Source organism: Haliotis cracherodii, unplaced genomic scaffold, assembly GCF_022045235.1.
Source record: "Haliotis cracherodii isolate W230 unplaced genomic scaffold, xgHalCrac1.p SCAF_1, whole genome shotgun sequence".
NCBI lineage: Eukaryota > Metazoa > Mollusca > Gastropoda > Lepetellida > Haliotidae > Haliotis > Haliotis cracherodii.
Window position 1 is genome coordinate 22,851,045 of NW_027266264.1, and position 16,227 is coordinate 22,867,271.

The window sequence follows — 16,227 nt, forward strand, 5'->3', positions numbered from 1 at the left end:
ACGTACAGGAGACACCACGTGGTGAGGGTAACGTACAGGAGACACCATGTGGTGAGGGGAGCATACAGGAGACACCACGTGGTGAGGGGAACGTACAGGAGACACCACGTGATGAAGGGAACGTACAGGAGACACCACGTGGTGAGGGGAACGTACAGGAGACACCACGTGGTGAGGGGAACGTACAGGAGACACCACGTGGTGATGGGAACGTACAGGAGACACCGCGTGGTGAGGGGAACGTACAGGAGACACCACGTGGTTAGTGGAACGTACAATAGACAACACGTGGTGAGGGGAACGGAAAAGAGACACTACGTGGTGAGGGCAACAGAAAGGAGACACTACGTGGTGAGGGGAACAGAAAGGAGACACCTCGTGGTGAGGGCAACAGAAAGGAGACACCGCGTGGTGAGGGGAACAGAAAGGAGACACTACGTGGTGAGGGGAACAGAAAAGAGACACTACGTGGTGAGGGGAACAGAAAGGAGACACTACGTGGTGAGGGGAACAGAAAGGAGACACCTCGTGGTGAGGGCAACAGAAAGGAGACACTACGTGGTGAGGGGAACAGAAAAGAGACACCACGTGGTGAGGGGAACAGAAAGGAGACACCTCGTGGTGAGGGGAACAGGAACTAGTCATTACGTAGAGAGGGGGACAGAAAGGAGACACCACGTGGTGAGGGGAACAGTAAGGAGACACCATGTGGTGAGGGGAACGTACAAGAGACACCATGTGGTAAGGGGAACGTACAGGAGACACCACACGGTTAGGGGAACATACAGGAGACACCATGTGGTGAGGGGGATATACAGGAGACATCACGTGGTGAGGGGAACAGAAAAGAGACACCACGTTGTGAGGGGAACAAACAGGAGACACCACGTGGTAAGGGGGGCAGAAAGGAGACATCACGTGGTGAGGGGAACAGAAAGGAGACACCACGTGGTGAGGGCAACAGAAAGGAAACACCACGTGGTGAGGGCAACAGAAAGGAGACATCACGTGGTGAGGGCAACAGAAAGGAGACACTAAGTGGTAAGGGGAACAGAAAGGAGACACCACGTGGTGAGTTAAGTCACATCGGCAATATTTCAACTATATCGTGACTAAAACGATTAATACATTAAGGAAACAATAATTTAGACTATATAAAAACCTGTCAGCGAAGGACAGTAAAATTACTAGACTTTTCACAGATATCAATTTTTAAAACTAGTATGTGACCATAAAAAGCCAAAAAACAGAATAATACATTGTAAAAATGGGCTATAGATCGCCAGCAATTGAATTATCTAACCCTAGAGGAGCCTAACAGTATATCCCTTCAAGTTAAAGACATTTGGTGACAGATTTTGTTTTTGTTTGTTTGCCTGTTTGTTTTTAACGCCGCACTCAACAATATTCCATCTATATGACAGCGGTCTGTAAATAACCAGACAATCCAGTGATTGACATCATGAGCGTCGATCCATGCAAAGTGGGATCGATGACATGCATCAATCATGTCAGCGAGCTTGACCACCCGATCCCGTTAGTCGCCTCTTACGACAAGCATAGTCACCTGTTACGGCAACATTGGGTTGCTGAAGACCTGATCGACCCAGGATCTTCACGTGCTGGATATTTGCAGCACTGTTGCGGTGTTATGGAACTCTTTTCCCCTAACGCCTCAGATGCGCCCCTTCAATAACCGTCTTTAAATCACGACTAAAGGCCCATCTCTTTCAACAACATTGACATTTATTGACTGTGTGTTTGTATGCACTTGGAGCATGCCCACCAGGCGTGGAGTTACAAGTGGCCTCATTGTTACTCTCCCACAGGCCTTGTTGACCCCAAGGAAGCGTTGGTAAAATATCGTGTATTACACGATTTGGAGGCAAAGACCAGTCGGGTGAAGGTCACGGCACAGAGAGGACTCGTGTTTTCGGGTTCGGTAGTTAGTGATTTCAAACGTAAAGTCGCATCAGCAGTATTCTAGACATTATGACTAGATCATTTATAGACTTTATATCATATAAAATCCTGTCACCAAAGGACAGTAACACAACCAGTAACATCAATGACATTTAGAATTGATATACATAAGGAGTGAGTGAGTGAGTGAGGTTTTACGCCGCTTTTAGCAATATTCCAGCAATATCACGGCGGGGGACACCAGAAATGGGCTTCACACATTGTACCCATGTCGGGATTCGAACCCGGGTCTTCGGCGTGACGAGCGAACGCTTTAACCACTCGGCTACCAGACCGCCCCGATATACATAAGGAAGAGAATTTATGGATGTCACAATAAAGAAGTTGAAATCCATAAATTCTCTTCCTTAGCCAGTCACACGTCAATAACAGGTTGGAAATAATTAAAGATGCTTATAGACTAGGACACAACATTCAATACGGGCTCTAGATGGCCAGCACCAAAAGGTAGATTACTATACTATGGACCATGGGGACTTACGGTACCTCTGCGACCTGGATGGTACCCCGGCAGGATTTACACCATCTTCTTTACAGCTGGGCAATATAAGCCGAAAATAGACACAAACAAATAATGCACGATTAAAACAGTTGTAGATAAATATGTACTATAAATGCTGTGGTTTTACTGGTCAAAACAAACTTAAGTCCGTTTTTAAGATTGCATTTGTTTACTTTAAACCAGAGATCTATTATATGGTCTCTGTTTAAACTTAGTCGTGTTTGGCGGACATGAGATGAGTGTTTTTGACTGGAACCTGTGCAAAGAAGGTAGAAATGATTAAAAACATCTTTGTGGTGTCTCTTTTTTTACTAGAATGTTTCTTTTTCGATCATTTGTTAACTTAAAGTGTGTCTTTAACATCTGCTAAATGACTTTAAATAGTGAGTGGATGTTGGCATCCAAGAAAACATCCTCATGAGATTGGATGCCTTTTTGTACTAATTGTATAGGCGTGTTTGTTTTCGAGGCAGAACGTATTCAGAACACAATTCCGAATGCCAGGTTTGCCCTAACCATGATCCTTGACTTGTGATCATAGCTTGGGCCTAACATTGAAAACGTGTCCGCGACCTTTGACACGTTGGGCTTGTGACGTTGGGTCTGTAATAAGCTGATACACATCGATAAAGCAACTACAGTATAGACCTCAAATCCAACTAATCCACTCACTCACTCGAGATAAATTGACAGGTGAATATTCCCTCGGTGTCGGCTTGTCGGAAATTTCGATTCCGCAGTACATATGTGCTTTGTGTTGTAAGAATGATGGGTTGCAAAACATGTCCTTAAATATGGAGAAAATAAGTGGTGTTAGTTTGCACAAATAAGATATTCCGATGGATGGCATTCCGTTTGCTGAATTTATGTTTTATATCTCAAAGGCGGTAAGGAGAGAAGAAATGATGTTCAACGCGGCGCTCAAGATTGTTGCACTTACATAGACCGAGACATGCATGCACGTTGGTGGCTGCTTGTACTAGTGCGAACTAATGTTGGTTATAGCGTTGGCCAACTGAGATACCATGCCGCAGTTTAACAGGAATACCCCACTCAGACACACTATACTCACTCCGGGCCGACCAGTCCTTGGTTTAGCCTCTTAATGCCGAGCGCCAGCCAGGGTAACAAGTACCATCTTTTAACGTCTTTTGGTATGACGTAGCCGGAGATAGAACCACCGACCTTCCACTCTCCGAGCAGGCGCTCTATCCACTACGCCACGGAGGCGGTCTTATATTTCAAAACTAACCAAGGGGAAATAATGGAATTGTACCAATATTTCAGAATGTCTAAAGGCCTCTTCATTACATTGTGGTGGATATTTTATCAAATCTGTCATTTCAGAGCTGCATGACATCTAAACCCAAAAAGGAGTAACATCAAAGGAATAATTGTGACTGTTCTTTTGTTAAAATCTAAATTTCCGAAGCGAGGTGGTAAAGAAATTAAGTATCCCGTGAAGACCCGGCTCAGCAGTGGACTTCAGTGACCTATGTTTGTCTCCCTCGAGAATATCCCGGTTAGTATTGGACTCCAGTGACCCATGCTTGTCTCCCCTCGAGAAGATCCGGTTAAGTATTGGTCTTCAGTGACCTATGTTTGTCTCCCCTCGAGAAGATCTGGTTTAGTATTGGACTTCAGCGACCTATGCTTGTCTCCCCTCGAGAAGATCCGGGTTAGTATTGGTCTTCATTGACCTATGTTTGTCTCCCCTCGAGAAGATCCGGGTTAGTATTGGACTTCAGCGACCTATGCTTGTCTCCCCTCGAGAAGATCCGGGTTAGTATTGGTCTTCAGTGACCTATGTTTGTCTCCCCTCGAGAATATCCCGGTTAGTATTGGATTCCAGTGACCCATGCTTGTCTCCCCTCGAGAAGATCCGGTTTAGTTTTGGACTTCAGCGACCTATGCTTGTCTCCCCTCGAGAAGATCCGATTTAGTATTGGTCTTCAGTGACCTATGTTTGTTTCCCCTCGAGAAGATCCGGGTTAGTATTGGACTTCAGCGACCTATGTTTGTCTCCCCTCGAGAAGATCCGGGTTAGCATTGGTCTTTAGCAACCCATGCTCGTCTACCCTCGTGAAATTCCGAGTTAGAAGTGTTATTCAGTAGCCCATGATTGGGTATTCATGTTAAACTGCGGCACTATAAAATCGGCACTAGTACGGACCAGTACAAGCACACACACACACACACACACACGCGCGCGCGCGCGCGCGCGCGCGTACGTCGCTATGAGTGAAATAATCTTGTACGCGACGTTAAACTCAAGTTCACTTCTTTACTACTACCACTATATACTGTCGAGTCCACATAAGCTACCTCACATGCCTATCTCTCGGTAAAACTGGCAAATAAACGGGAAATAGAGATCAATGACTGCTCAGAATGGGTTGGACTCGGCTACTCCCTGTCCATATTTGCAGCGCATAGCTACAGGTGAGACCCGTAAAATAATAGATGACCGCAGATGAAGCAAGCTGGCCAAGGCCTATTCTACCCCGGATCTTCATGGGTCGCACAGTTATTAAGAAGGACTATATGTATGTTTGTTCTACCGCCAGGTGACCATTATGAGAAGTTACTATTGCTGTAAAATGAGACTATGCTTGTCGTAAGAGGCGACTAACGGGAACGGGTGGTCAGGCTCGCTGACTTGGTTGATGCATGTCATCGATCCCAATCCCATGATGTCAATCACTGGAATGTCTGGTCCAGACACGATTGTTTACAGACCGCTGTCATATAGCTGGAGTATTGTGGAATGAGTGATTGTGTGGATCGATGTTCATGATGTCAATCACTGGATTGTCTGGTCAGGAAACGATTATTTACAGACCGCCGTCATATAGCTGGAATATTGTGGAATGAGTGATTGCGTGGATCGATGTTCATGATGTCAATCACTGGATTGTCTGGTCAGGATACGATTATTTACAGACCGCCGTCATAAAGCTGGAATATTGCTGCGTGCGGCGTTACATCAGCTTTAAATTATTTCTTAATTTCTAACCGTTCTCTTGTCCCAGCTAAGTCAATTCATAACTACGAAAAAAACATTATAACATATTCGTGAAAACATTTTCGTGAATGTTCATTAAATAATTTCAGTGTTCAGTATCTTTCTGGATTCTTTAAGTATGTTCACCAAACTATGTTCTTAATTATCCTGACGCTCTTCCAAAATTGCTTCCCTTTTGCAAGTCTCAGACACAATCGGAATAAAGAAATAGAAGGCATCACTAGGAATGGCATGTGAAAAGTCGGAATCGGGTGCGAAAACGGAATTTGAGTTTAAAAAGTCTGCAGAAACAATATACTTGTAAAAGGGGCGTGGGATTGTGATGGTGCGAAAATTAAGAAATATCTATGTTCAAGCCTTGTTTGGGGGTTACAGAATCAAAATATGACATGGTATGTGTATAGTGTTTTGGTGAAAACATTAGTAAGTATATCAATACAGTAAACTACGGATATAAAGAACTCTAAGGGACCACTAATTTTAGTTTGATATAACCGTAGTTCGTTATAAGCATATATACAGCATAACTACAGCAAATAGTCGGGACAAAAAAGTAAGTTCGCTATATCCGTCGGTTCGTTATAAGCGTGTTCGTTCTAAACGTAGTTTACTGTACTTCTCTTGCATGTTTTTAAGCTTCTATATGAGTACAATATCCGTTTATAAGCTGAGCTGAATCGTGCTGTAGTCGGTTGCACAACCCAAAGCCATGGGTTCCGAAGAGGCTGAAAATGGTTACAGGCCGCACACCGAGTACCATTCAGGGCCGTTAGTACTAATGATCGACCTCATCCGCAAAGTGAACAATAAAAAGGCAAAATCGTTTCGTTTTCACGTTAGAAACTGTACATTAGGAAGCCGGGACAGTCACCTAATGCATAGAATTAAGGGAACTGAAAATGGTATCGCGGTTCGACGGATATAAATTACACTTTCATACTTTTGTAAATCTGGACAATGCATGGCTTCGGTGCATGACATTCGCGGTCCTAGATATACATTGTAGATAATCGATATAGCGAATCAAGTCCAGCATGTGAGATATATGAAAAATGATCTCCGCGGTTGCTCCACAAATATCTCACCTATGTCTGATGGTGGCTAACAAAACAAACAAGAAATGGTCATTCGATGATGTATTTTTATACGGGTGTCACAGTTCTTTTTGGACCTTGTGTAAGCTTGCTTCGGAGAATGTTTTCAACTAAGTTATGTTTTCATAACGTTTGTATTCTTTTTATTTTGGTAAAATCCAGTTTCGAAGTGTATTCTTTCTCTTTGCACGGCAGTTTATTTCATATGAATATCAGTACAGTCCACGAGTGTACATGTATTCACAAACACACTGAACAAGACCCTATCCAAGAGTATACGTAACGACCTTCTGGTGTCGCGTGGACTGTATTATCATATCCATGAGATATCAAGACAAATAATCACACAGTTTTACAGAACAAACATGGCCACTCAGACTAGTACAAAATCTTTACGTCTTCACAAAACTGGAAGAAGGGACTCGCAAAAAAAATCAATTTTGCTAATCAGCTAACCGTCCGGCGGAAGCGGGATCTATATCGGAAGATAATTAAATGCTCGTACGTTTGATGCTAAATTCAATTATCCATTTCCAAAGCCCGGCTCGGCCTGACAGCCCGAATCAACTTGAAAGTGAAGAGCGTGACGCTACCCTCTCCATTCCCTTTTCCAATTCCCTTTAGTGCGCGTGCATCGCGAAGCCAAGGAAACCTATGTCACGTATACGTTACTTTGCTGTCAATCAAACTCCGGAATATCTGATTTGAGTGACAGCACGCCCAACCCTTTCGCCCTCGTCAGTCGAGGTCTATACTGTCTGCTCCTCTGGACTCGTTTTTCAAAATAACTTTGGCCAGAGCAGCAGGGGGAATATGTCGATAGTGCCGGCCATTCCCACCAAGCGCTTTGTTAAATTCTCGATTAATTTGTGAAGTTTTTTTGTGGCAGGCCTTTCAAGTACCAGTACGATTCTGTATGTCGAACGCATGACTAATTTGTCATATATGATTATAAATATTTAGCTCTGCCGGTGTGCGTTCCTCTGTGGAAATTATCTTGACATTTCTGTTGGCATGTTGGTGTGGGGGTGTCAGGATATCGAGAGTTTATTCGATTTCTTTTATTGATGAGATCTTGCCGTGTCAGATGTGTCAGGTCTTTCTCTGTGTGTTTGTTTTTAAATATGTAGTAGAATATGTCGATGGATATACACACCCGACGCTGGTTTGGGAGATGTACACCGACCTGACTCCCCCCAAACAAAATAATGGTTTCGACCTGTCAAAACTACCATGTGAGTTGAGTGTGTTTCTAGCACACTCAGCCAACACAGCCGTCATGCGGTACGAAGTATTTCTACACGAGACTCTTCGCCCGGGAAGTTTAGATTTGTCTACGCACAAAACCAACTCGAGCTGCCATCGGGTGATTTATTTGCCGTGTAATCTGAGCTTCGATGCCGATGTGTATATGAGTTTGGTGAACGTCAGTTGTAACTGGAAGGGCAGGAGTTTCCTACAATAGATTATCACAACGCGTAAACCTACCCCTTGACATTTAAGATCACATTGGGATTGGCATTTTTCTTTACACAAATGCGACTTGGTGTTACTCCATCATTTACAACGGGAAGAGTTCCACCCACTTCAAATCGCCTTTTAGCGGTTTCTGTTGACGGATTTACGACCAACAATAAAACAGCAGACGATTACTTTTTATCCCAGGCCGCCAACTGCGCGGAGGAACTAAATCATTGTTAACAAGACTGCAAAACGAAGGCACATCTTTCCAGGACGATTTGTGAGTTGATTTTTACAGCTTTAACATTCTGTAATTGATGTACATCTGTGTTAAAGCTTAGTAAATAACTCAGGTATAACGCTGTGAAATATGACTATATAACCCATGGCAGATACGAGTGTACGTTTTTCTGCAACATTGTTGCAATGAAAATACCTTTTAACACCATGCTGTTTCTCTTTATATTGTGTTATTTCCTGAAAATTATTTCTTTCGGACACAAAAAGTTTAAACTTAAAACTGTTGAATAACTTCATCTGAAATTAGCAGGGATGACCAAGTTCCATAAACGGCTTTGAATTTGAGTACACTAAGCGGGAAGTGAAGATTTTACATTTGTGATATATTGGTTCAACGAGTGTTTTGTTTAATAACTCACTTGCCGGTTGTCTTGTTATCATCGGCAACACTAGTTTTGTATGATATGTTTGTGTTACATGAAAACATCACTCGGAAGTGCAATAGGGAGCGTTTCCAGCAGACGACACTACTATCACATGTTATCATGTATTTCATTGAACTGTTATGAAAATATTCATCTTGTTTAACGAAAACCTTCTCATATTCTGTTGTTACACATACCATGTCGACACAGAAATTACACATTCGACAACAAATGTTGACTGTGATATGTTTTAGAGCAGACGACAGGACTGGAGAATCCCCGGCCGGGTTGCGGAGCGCGCCAAACCGAGCGCGAAGCGTAAATCAAAGCTAACGAGGGTATAATGCTTGGGCCCTCAAGACACAGTTTCAACGCTGCGTGAGCCACCGCCAGATATACTGTTTATTGAGCTGGAAGGTGGGACTTCAGCAATTCTCTTGACACCAAGTATGAGAGCCGGCGTGGAGGCAGCGAGCCTCTCTCTCCTGTTGTGTGGGGGTATGCTCTTGTCTTACCTGACGCTTACTACGGACACAGAAACGCAGAGGTAATATTCCCTTGTATTTTCTGTGTGATGTCAGATTGATTATTTTATTGTACCGTGATTTCCTGCGTATGACAAGAAATTCAGCTCCATAATGTCAACTGTTTGAGGGGTTCCTTGGTTTTATTTTATCCTTTAGTATTGTATAAGGAGGTGTTAAGAAAAGGAACTCACACAAAAAGTCCCAAACATAAAAGTTGACAGCCTAAGTCAACAACTGAGCATGTTTGGCAATTACGTTGAGAAAAAGTCTTTCAGTAAATAGGCAATTTAGACAAAACAAACAGTTTTGCTGAAAACATGTATTGTGTTTGGTACAGATTCAAATTCTGATTGTATTTAGGAAATTAATTAAGTTCTTATGGCAAAAATGGTTCAATGAAATGACAAACCATGATTCACCTATACTGTATTGTTTAACTCCAGAACACAGAATGCATGTTCAGCCTGTAGTGTGTGTGTGTGTGTGTGACATTTAATTCTAACTGCATTGGTTTCTGTGTCAATTTGTCTGTTGGCAGAAGTAAACACGTTTCCACTTTATTCACCTTCTAAGAGACAAAAATTGGCTATTTTTAAACTTAAGTAATGTGGGATGATAATTTAAGGGTTGATATCTTACATTTTTAGTCTCATTTAACATGCAAAACCCTAACTCCATATTGTAAGTACATTCTTGAAAAGTGTCATGCCCCCAAATAACTTCTGCCCTGGATTTTAAAGCTTATTATTTTAGATATCTTTTTCTTTTGCTCTCACAATTTGTTTTTCCACTTCCTAGTGGCTTAACTTCATGTGCAAAGTAGTATTCCTGGACTTTCTTGAAAAAAGGACTATTTGCAGTCCAAAAACATTGAGGTTGGGGGGGGGTCCATCAACTTTTCGGATACCTCAAAAAGTAATCCTGCACGATGACTGTGGGAATACACTAGTATGGATTTTATGAAAACAAAACAAATCTAGATTTATATAAAGCAAATCTAACCAGCTCTATTCAACATATGAAGTCAGCATCAAGAAAATTAATTGTTTTAATTTTTGAAGCTTTTTCACTTTAACCTTGATAAAGCTGGAATATTGCTGACTGCAATGTAAAAATTAAAACAGGGAAACATTGCCCAGTTTTCTGTTTTTTATATATAAGTGAGTGAGGTGGGTTAATTTTGCCTTGAAAAGAGCTTTATCAGGGTTGTTCAAAGCGGAAGGGAAGTCTGAGGAAGATGAGGTGAAATGGTGTTTAACATGTGTGTGTTGGGGGGTTGGGGGGGAGGAGGCTGCTTGTACTAGTCCAGACTAATCTGTTAAACATGAATACCACATGCAGACACACTTCACTAACTCTGAGACAACCAGTCCTTGTTTTATACCATTATACCTTTTAACATCTGGGGGCACAGGTAGCCCAGTCTAAGTCGCTGCAATTCGCTGTGCAGAGTTACGTCCCTTGTGCACGCCTGAAACCGATGATTGTGGGTTCGATTGCCTGTTCGCCCCGATTATGGTTCAAGGTTTGTCAGCATCATACCCGTGCTCGTGGGTTTCACCGAAGTGGTAAACGTCTGAGACCTGCATCACTTCGGGCTTTCCTCCCACATTAATCTGACACACCGTCATATAACTGGAATACTGTTAAAAGCAGCGTTAAACCCAACTCACTCACTCACTCTTTGAACATCTGATGGAGCTGGGGATCAAACCAGTGACCTTTCACTCTCCAGACTCTATCCAGAAGACCACTAGATGAGGCACGGGGATTATTCCCAAATAGTCCACAACTTATTTCAAACTTTTGGTATAAAGTAACTACCAATAGATTTGAGCAGTAAAATATTTGTGTTTAGGTTTAGAATTGGACTAACAGACTAGTGATCATGTCCGACCTTACATCCTATCATACATGATATCTGAAGTTGTCACTTACAATACTCAGGTCCCACTCATCAACTGGCAGAACAAGATACAGGCCATCTTCCCGAGGCAAGAGAGTTAACTGACTATAAAAGTCCAGTTTCCACCCTTGCCGAACTAGGCTGGTATTATGGAGTTACATTTGGCTAGACTAACGAGTCTATGCATAGTCCAGTCAAAATCGCACACCAAAATGAAAATCCGGTTCGTAAACTGTCGTGCAGATTTCGATCGATTGCAGGATTTGCAAAGCATGATGTCAGCAGTTGTTTTCCAAATCTTTTAATGTCTTTAATCAAGGTGCTCACGTGATTTGATGCATTTCGCGATATAAGACCCGTTTTATCACAATATAGATCTTGATTATCGATCAGATCGTCCTAACTGGGCGCCACCATTTTGTGTGAATCAAACGCAAGTGATACGAGAGTTGGAATCTGATTGGTCCATAGGAGAGGCTTAGAAGGGACATAACTAGTAATAGCCACTGGTGGCGCTACAATCGAGCCCAGTAATTCCAGCCTAGTTCGGCAAGGGTGGAAACTGGCCTTTTAAAGTCAGTTAATTCTCTTGTCTCGGGAAGATGGATACAGGCATGAACATATGTGGCATCGGGCTGTTGACATCAGGAGAGGCTGCCATATTGGCCTGGCAGGGTTTGATTGATGTTGGAAATTGCCTTTTCTCATCGTTTTCTCCTTACATTTATGCTGTCATTGGCTCTCCTTACTGAGAGACAGTCTATTAGACACTGGCTTTGGGAGATAGTTGATGGTTATGACTTAGGGCTGGTTAACGTGATAGTCCAGGGCTTGTTAATATCTTTACTTGAGCTTGTGAACCTCCTGTCTTGGGGATGGTTTAGTGACCATCATGGTATGGAGCTGGTTAGGAGTTAACTTTATAATACATGTGTCTGGTTAGAAGATAACTTCATAACTAGGGGATGGTTAACATAATAGTGACCTGGTTAATATGATTTGGGGTGGTTAACATCATCCTCAGGTTTGGTTAACATCATATGTGGTTAGTACGTTTAACATCAAGATTTTTGGCTAGTTAACATCGTAATATGGGTCTGGTAAGTGTTTAACCTCAGTACTTGGGGCTTGTTAACCTTACGACCCAGGGTTCGTTAACCTCACGACTTGGGGCTTGTGAACCTTACGACCCAGGGTTTGTTAACCTCAGTACTTGGGGCTTGTTAACCTTACGACCCAGGGTTTGTTAAACTCAGTACTTGGGGCTTGTTAACCTTACGACCCAGGGTTTGTTAAACTCAGTACTTGGGGCTTGTTAACCTTACGACCCAGGGTTTGTTAACCTCAGTACTTGGGGCTTGTTACCTTTGTAATACGGGTCAGGTATGTGGTAAACATCAAGACTTGGGGCTTGTGAACATCAAGATTTGGGTCTTGTTAACATCATAATGTAGGTATGGTAAGAGGTTAACATCAAGTATTGGGCTGGTTAACTTCATGACTTTGGGCTGTTAGCTGCATCAGATGTGAGTACTAGTTGACATCCTGGTGTAGCCTTAACTGACATCAGCACGTTGCAAGTGTCAGTCTTTGACAGGTAAAGTGACAGGAGTGATCCCCAACCTCTCGTACAAGAAGCAAATATTTGATCAAGTATCATGTGTACTTAGCTTCAACGCCCAAACAAAACTCAAGTCTGCTCACACAGTTGTTAGACGTGTAGAAAATGTCAACACAAGGAAGTGCCTGCTTCGTTCCATGAGTGTCATAAGAGCTTTCGTCATGGTTTGTGTAACCTTTGTCTTCAGTCGCGATCGGCAGAAATATGAGGATAAATCTGTAGTTGTGTATGTTAATCTTACTTGTCAATGTTAAGAGAAGGTATGTATGTTTTATGAATTAGGGATAATGCATATGTCTGTTAACTTGTCAGTGTGTACTCATCACTCCAGACATTACGAATAGTATTCCGAGTTAGGGGCAGACTTGTGTTGCATTGACGTGGAGCTGTTTGCTCGATGAAGGATATCTGTACCATGATGCAAGGAGAGTAGCCCCTTTCCCCTTGTCGACCTGCCTTACCCTGTGGGATCTATGGGCCCTAGTCTGCCCCTGTGGGATCTGTGGGCCCTAGTCTGCCCCTGTGGGCCCTAGTCTGCCCCTGTGGGATCTATGGGTCCTAGTCTGCCCCTGTGGGATCTGTGGGCCCTAGTCTGCCCCTGTGGGATCTATGGGTCCTAGTCTGCCCCTGTGTGATCTTTGGGCCCTAGTCTGCCCCTGTTGGATCTATGGGTCCTAGTCTGCCCCTGTGGGATCTTTGGGCCCTAGTCTGCCCCTGTGGGATCTATGGGTCCTAGTCTGCCCCTGTGGGATCTTTGGGCCCTAGTCTGCCCCTGTGGGATCTGTGGGTCCTAGTCTGTCCCTGTGGGATCTGTGGGCCCTAGTCTGCCCCTGTGGGATCTATGGGTCCTAGTCTGCCCCTGTGGGATCTGTGGGTCCTAGTCTGCCCATGTGGGATCTGTGGGCCTTCAGTCTGCCCCTGTGGGATCTGTGGGTCTTAGTCTGCCCCTGTGGTATCTGTGGGCCCTAATCTGCCCCTGTGGGATCTGTGGGTCCTAGTCTGCCCCTCTTGGATCTGTGGGCCCTACTCTGCCCCTGTGAGATCTGTGGGCCCTACTCTGCCCCTGTGGGATCTGTTGGCTTTAGTCTGCCCCAGTGGCATCCGTGGGCCCTAGTCTGCCCCTGTGGGATCTGTGGGCCCTACTCTGCCCCTGTGGGATCTATGGGCCCTAATCTGCCCCTGTGGGCCCTAGTCTGCCCCTGTGGGATGTGTGGGTTCTAGACTGCCCCTATGGGATCTGTGGGCCCTAATCTGCCCCTGTGGGATCTGTGGACCCTAGTCTGCCCCTGTGGGATCTATGGGCCCTAATCTGCCCCTGTGGGATCTGTGGGTCCAAGTCTGGTCCTGTGGGATCTGTGGGCCCAAGTCTGCCTCTGGGATCTGTGGGTCCTAGTCTGCCTCTGTGGGTCCTAGTCTGCGCCTGTGGGATTTGTTGGCCTTCAGTCTGCCTCTGTGGGCCTTCAGTCTGCCCCCGTGGGATCTGTTGGCCTTCAGTCTGCCCCTGTCTGCCTTCAGTCTGCTACTGTGGGATTTTAGTCTGACACTGTGGGGCTTCAGTCTGACACTGTGGGATTTGTGGACCTTCAGTCTGCCCCTGTGGGATTTGTTGGCCTTCAGCCAGCCACTGTGGGATCTGTGGGCCTTCAGTTTGCCCCTGTGGGATCTGATTGCCTTCAGTCTGCCCCTGTGGGATTTGTGGGCCTTCAGTCTGCCCCTGTCGGCCTTCAGTCTGCCACTGCGGTACTTCGGTCTGACCTTGTGGGATCTGTGGGGCTTCAGTCTGCCCCTGTTGGATCTGTGGGCCTTCAGTCTGCCTTGTGGGCTCTGTTGGCCTTCAGTCTGTCCTTATGGGATATTTAGGCCTTAGTCTGCCTTGTGGGCTCTGTTGGCCTTCAGTCTGCCCCTGTGGGATCTTTAGGCCTTAGTCTGCCTAGTGGGCTCTGTTGGCCTTCAGTCTGCCCCTGTGGGATCTTTAGGCCTTAGTCTGTCCCTTTAGGGTATGTAAGCCTCATTCTCTTCTGTTGGACCTGTAACCTACGAGGCCAATATCAAATACATTTGTTACTATGGTATGGGTAAATGATGATTCATTTCTGTGTTGTAGTGCAGAGATAACATATAACATATAACACATTAGTGCAAATCATGTTTTTGCTTTGGAAGGACTTGAGGTTAAACGTGTAATGCTTTTGGCATGTTTTCTGTAGTACATATAACACAGTATTGTCAGTTTGTCCACACAATGCACTAATTCCAAAGGTCAAGTGAGTTTGTGGTATGTACCTTTGTCGCTTGGTTTGTTCTTAAGATTGTGACTTCTTAAGAGTTGATATTTTTATGTCATTAAGATAAATAATTGAATATCTTTTCAATTATAGGTTTTGACCTTGTGGGTTTTGAATGTTGAGTTTTGACTGTAGCAAGGCAATTGGGTGAGGTTTTGACAGTTGAGTTTTGACTGTAGCAAGGCAATTGGGTGAGGTTTTGACATGTCAGTTTTGACTGTCTGTAGCCATGTAATCGGGTAAGCTTTTGACAGTTGAGTTTTGACTGTAGCAAGGCATTCAGGTGAGGTTTTGACAGTTCAGTTTTGACTGTAGCAACGCAATCGGGTGAGGTTTTGACAGTTCAGTTTTGACTGTAGCAAGGCAATCGGGAGAGGTTTTGGCAGTTCAGTTTTGACTGTAGTAAGGCAATCAGGTGAGGTTTTGAATGCTGAGTTTTGACTAGCAAGGCAGTCAGGTGAGGTTTTGATTGTCAGCTGAGGGTTTTACATGTTTTAGGATGATTAGAGTTGCACACTTAGGGCCTATTCTGCCCCAGAATCCACTCAGGGAGCTGTTACTTGATGATCAGATGAGGTCATGACAGTGTTATCTTTTTGCACATGACATCAAATCCCTCATTGATATTTTCCCTGTTAGTGTAATTGCATCCATGGTGATGCAGGCACCTAGTGGGCACTTCATTTGTCTCCATGTCCGTGTTTGATTCCCATATGGCCATAATGTCTGCAATATTGCTGAAAGCGATGTCCAACCCCTCTGACTCATCCAAAGAACATCAAGCCCTGCCATGTTCAGCAACTCACAGCACATATCCAATGCATAATAAATGTGAATCTGTCACATTCCAAGTGTGCTTCAATTAGGGGTTGTGCATCGCTTGGAGGGTAACACCATGTGTATGTTTGGTAATAGGAGTGCAGGCAGGGCTACAATGTTTGGCTCACCCACCCCTTCAACAGTTACAAGCATCCTTCAGCATGGCAGCCTGCCATGACACCTGCCTGTCCGGCTGTCAAGGAGAACTCTTCAGGTATGGAGGGTACTTTTGCCTGTTGGTTGCCATGGTGATAGGGGTTGTCATCAGCCAGAAGGGTTCTCAAGAACAGCAGGTGGTCATGGGATATCTTAGTTGTAATTTCACAGATAGGCCAATGA

At 44.2% G+C, this 16,227-nt stretch overlaps 1 protein-coding gene across 1 annotated transcript in view; it reads left to right on the forward strand.

The window, feature by feature from the left end:
- The first annotated feature begins 8,132 nt into the window (after positions 1 to 8,132).
- Positions 8,133 to 16,227, forward strand: part of LOC139462121 (uncharacterized) — a 32,805-nt gene continuing 24,710 nt past the window's right edge. Inside the window, exons 1-2 of the mRNA XM_071243629.1 lie at positions 8,133 to 8,345; positions 8,985 to 9,277. Coding sequence (XP_071099730.1) covers positions 9,180 to 9,277 — 98 coding nt within the window. The 5' untranslated portion in view covers positions 8,133 to 8,345; positions 8,985 to 9,179. The remainder of the gene's footprint in view (positions 8,346 to 8,984; positions 9,278 to 16,227) is intronic.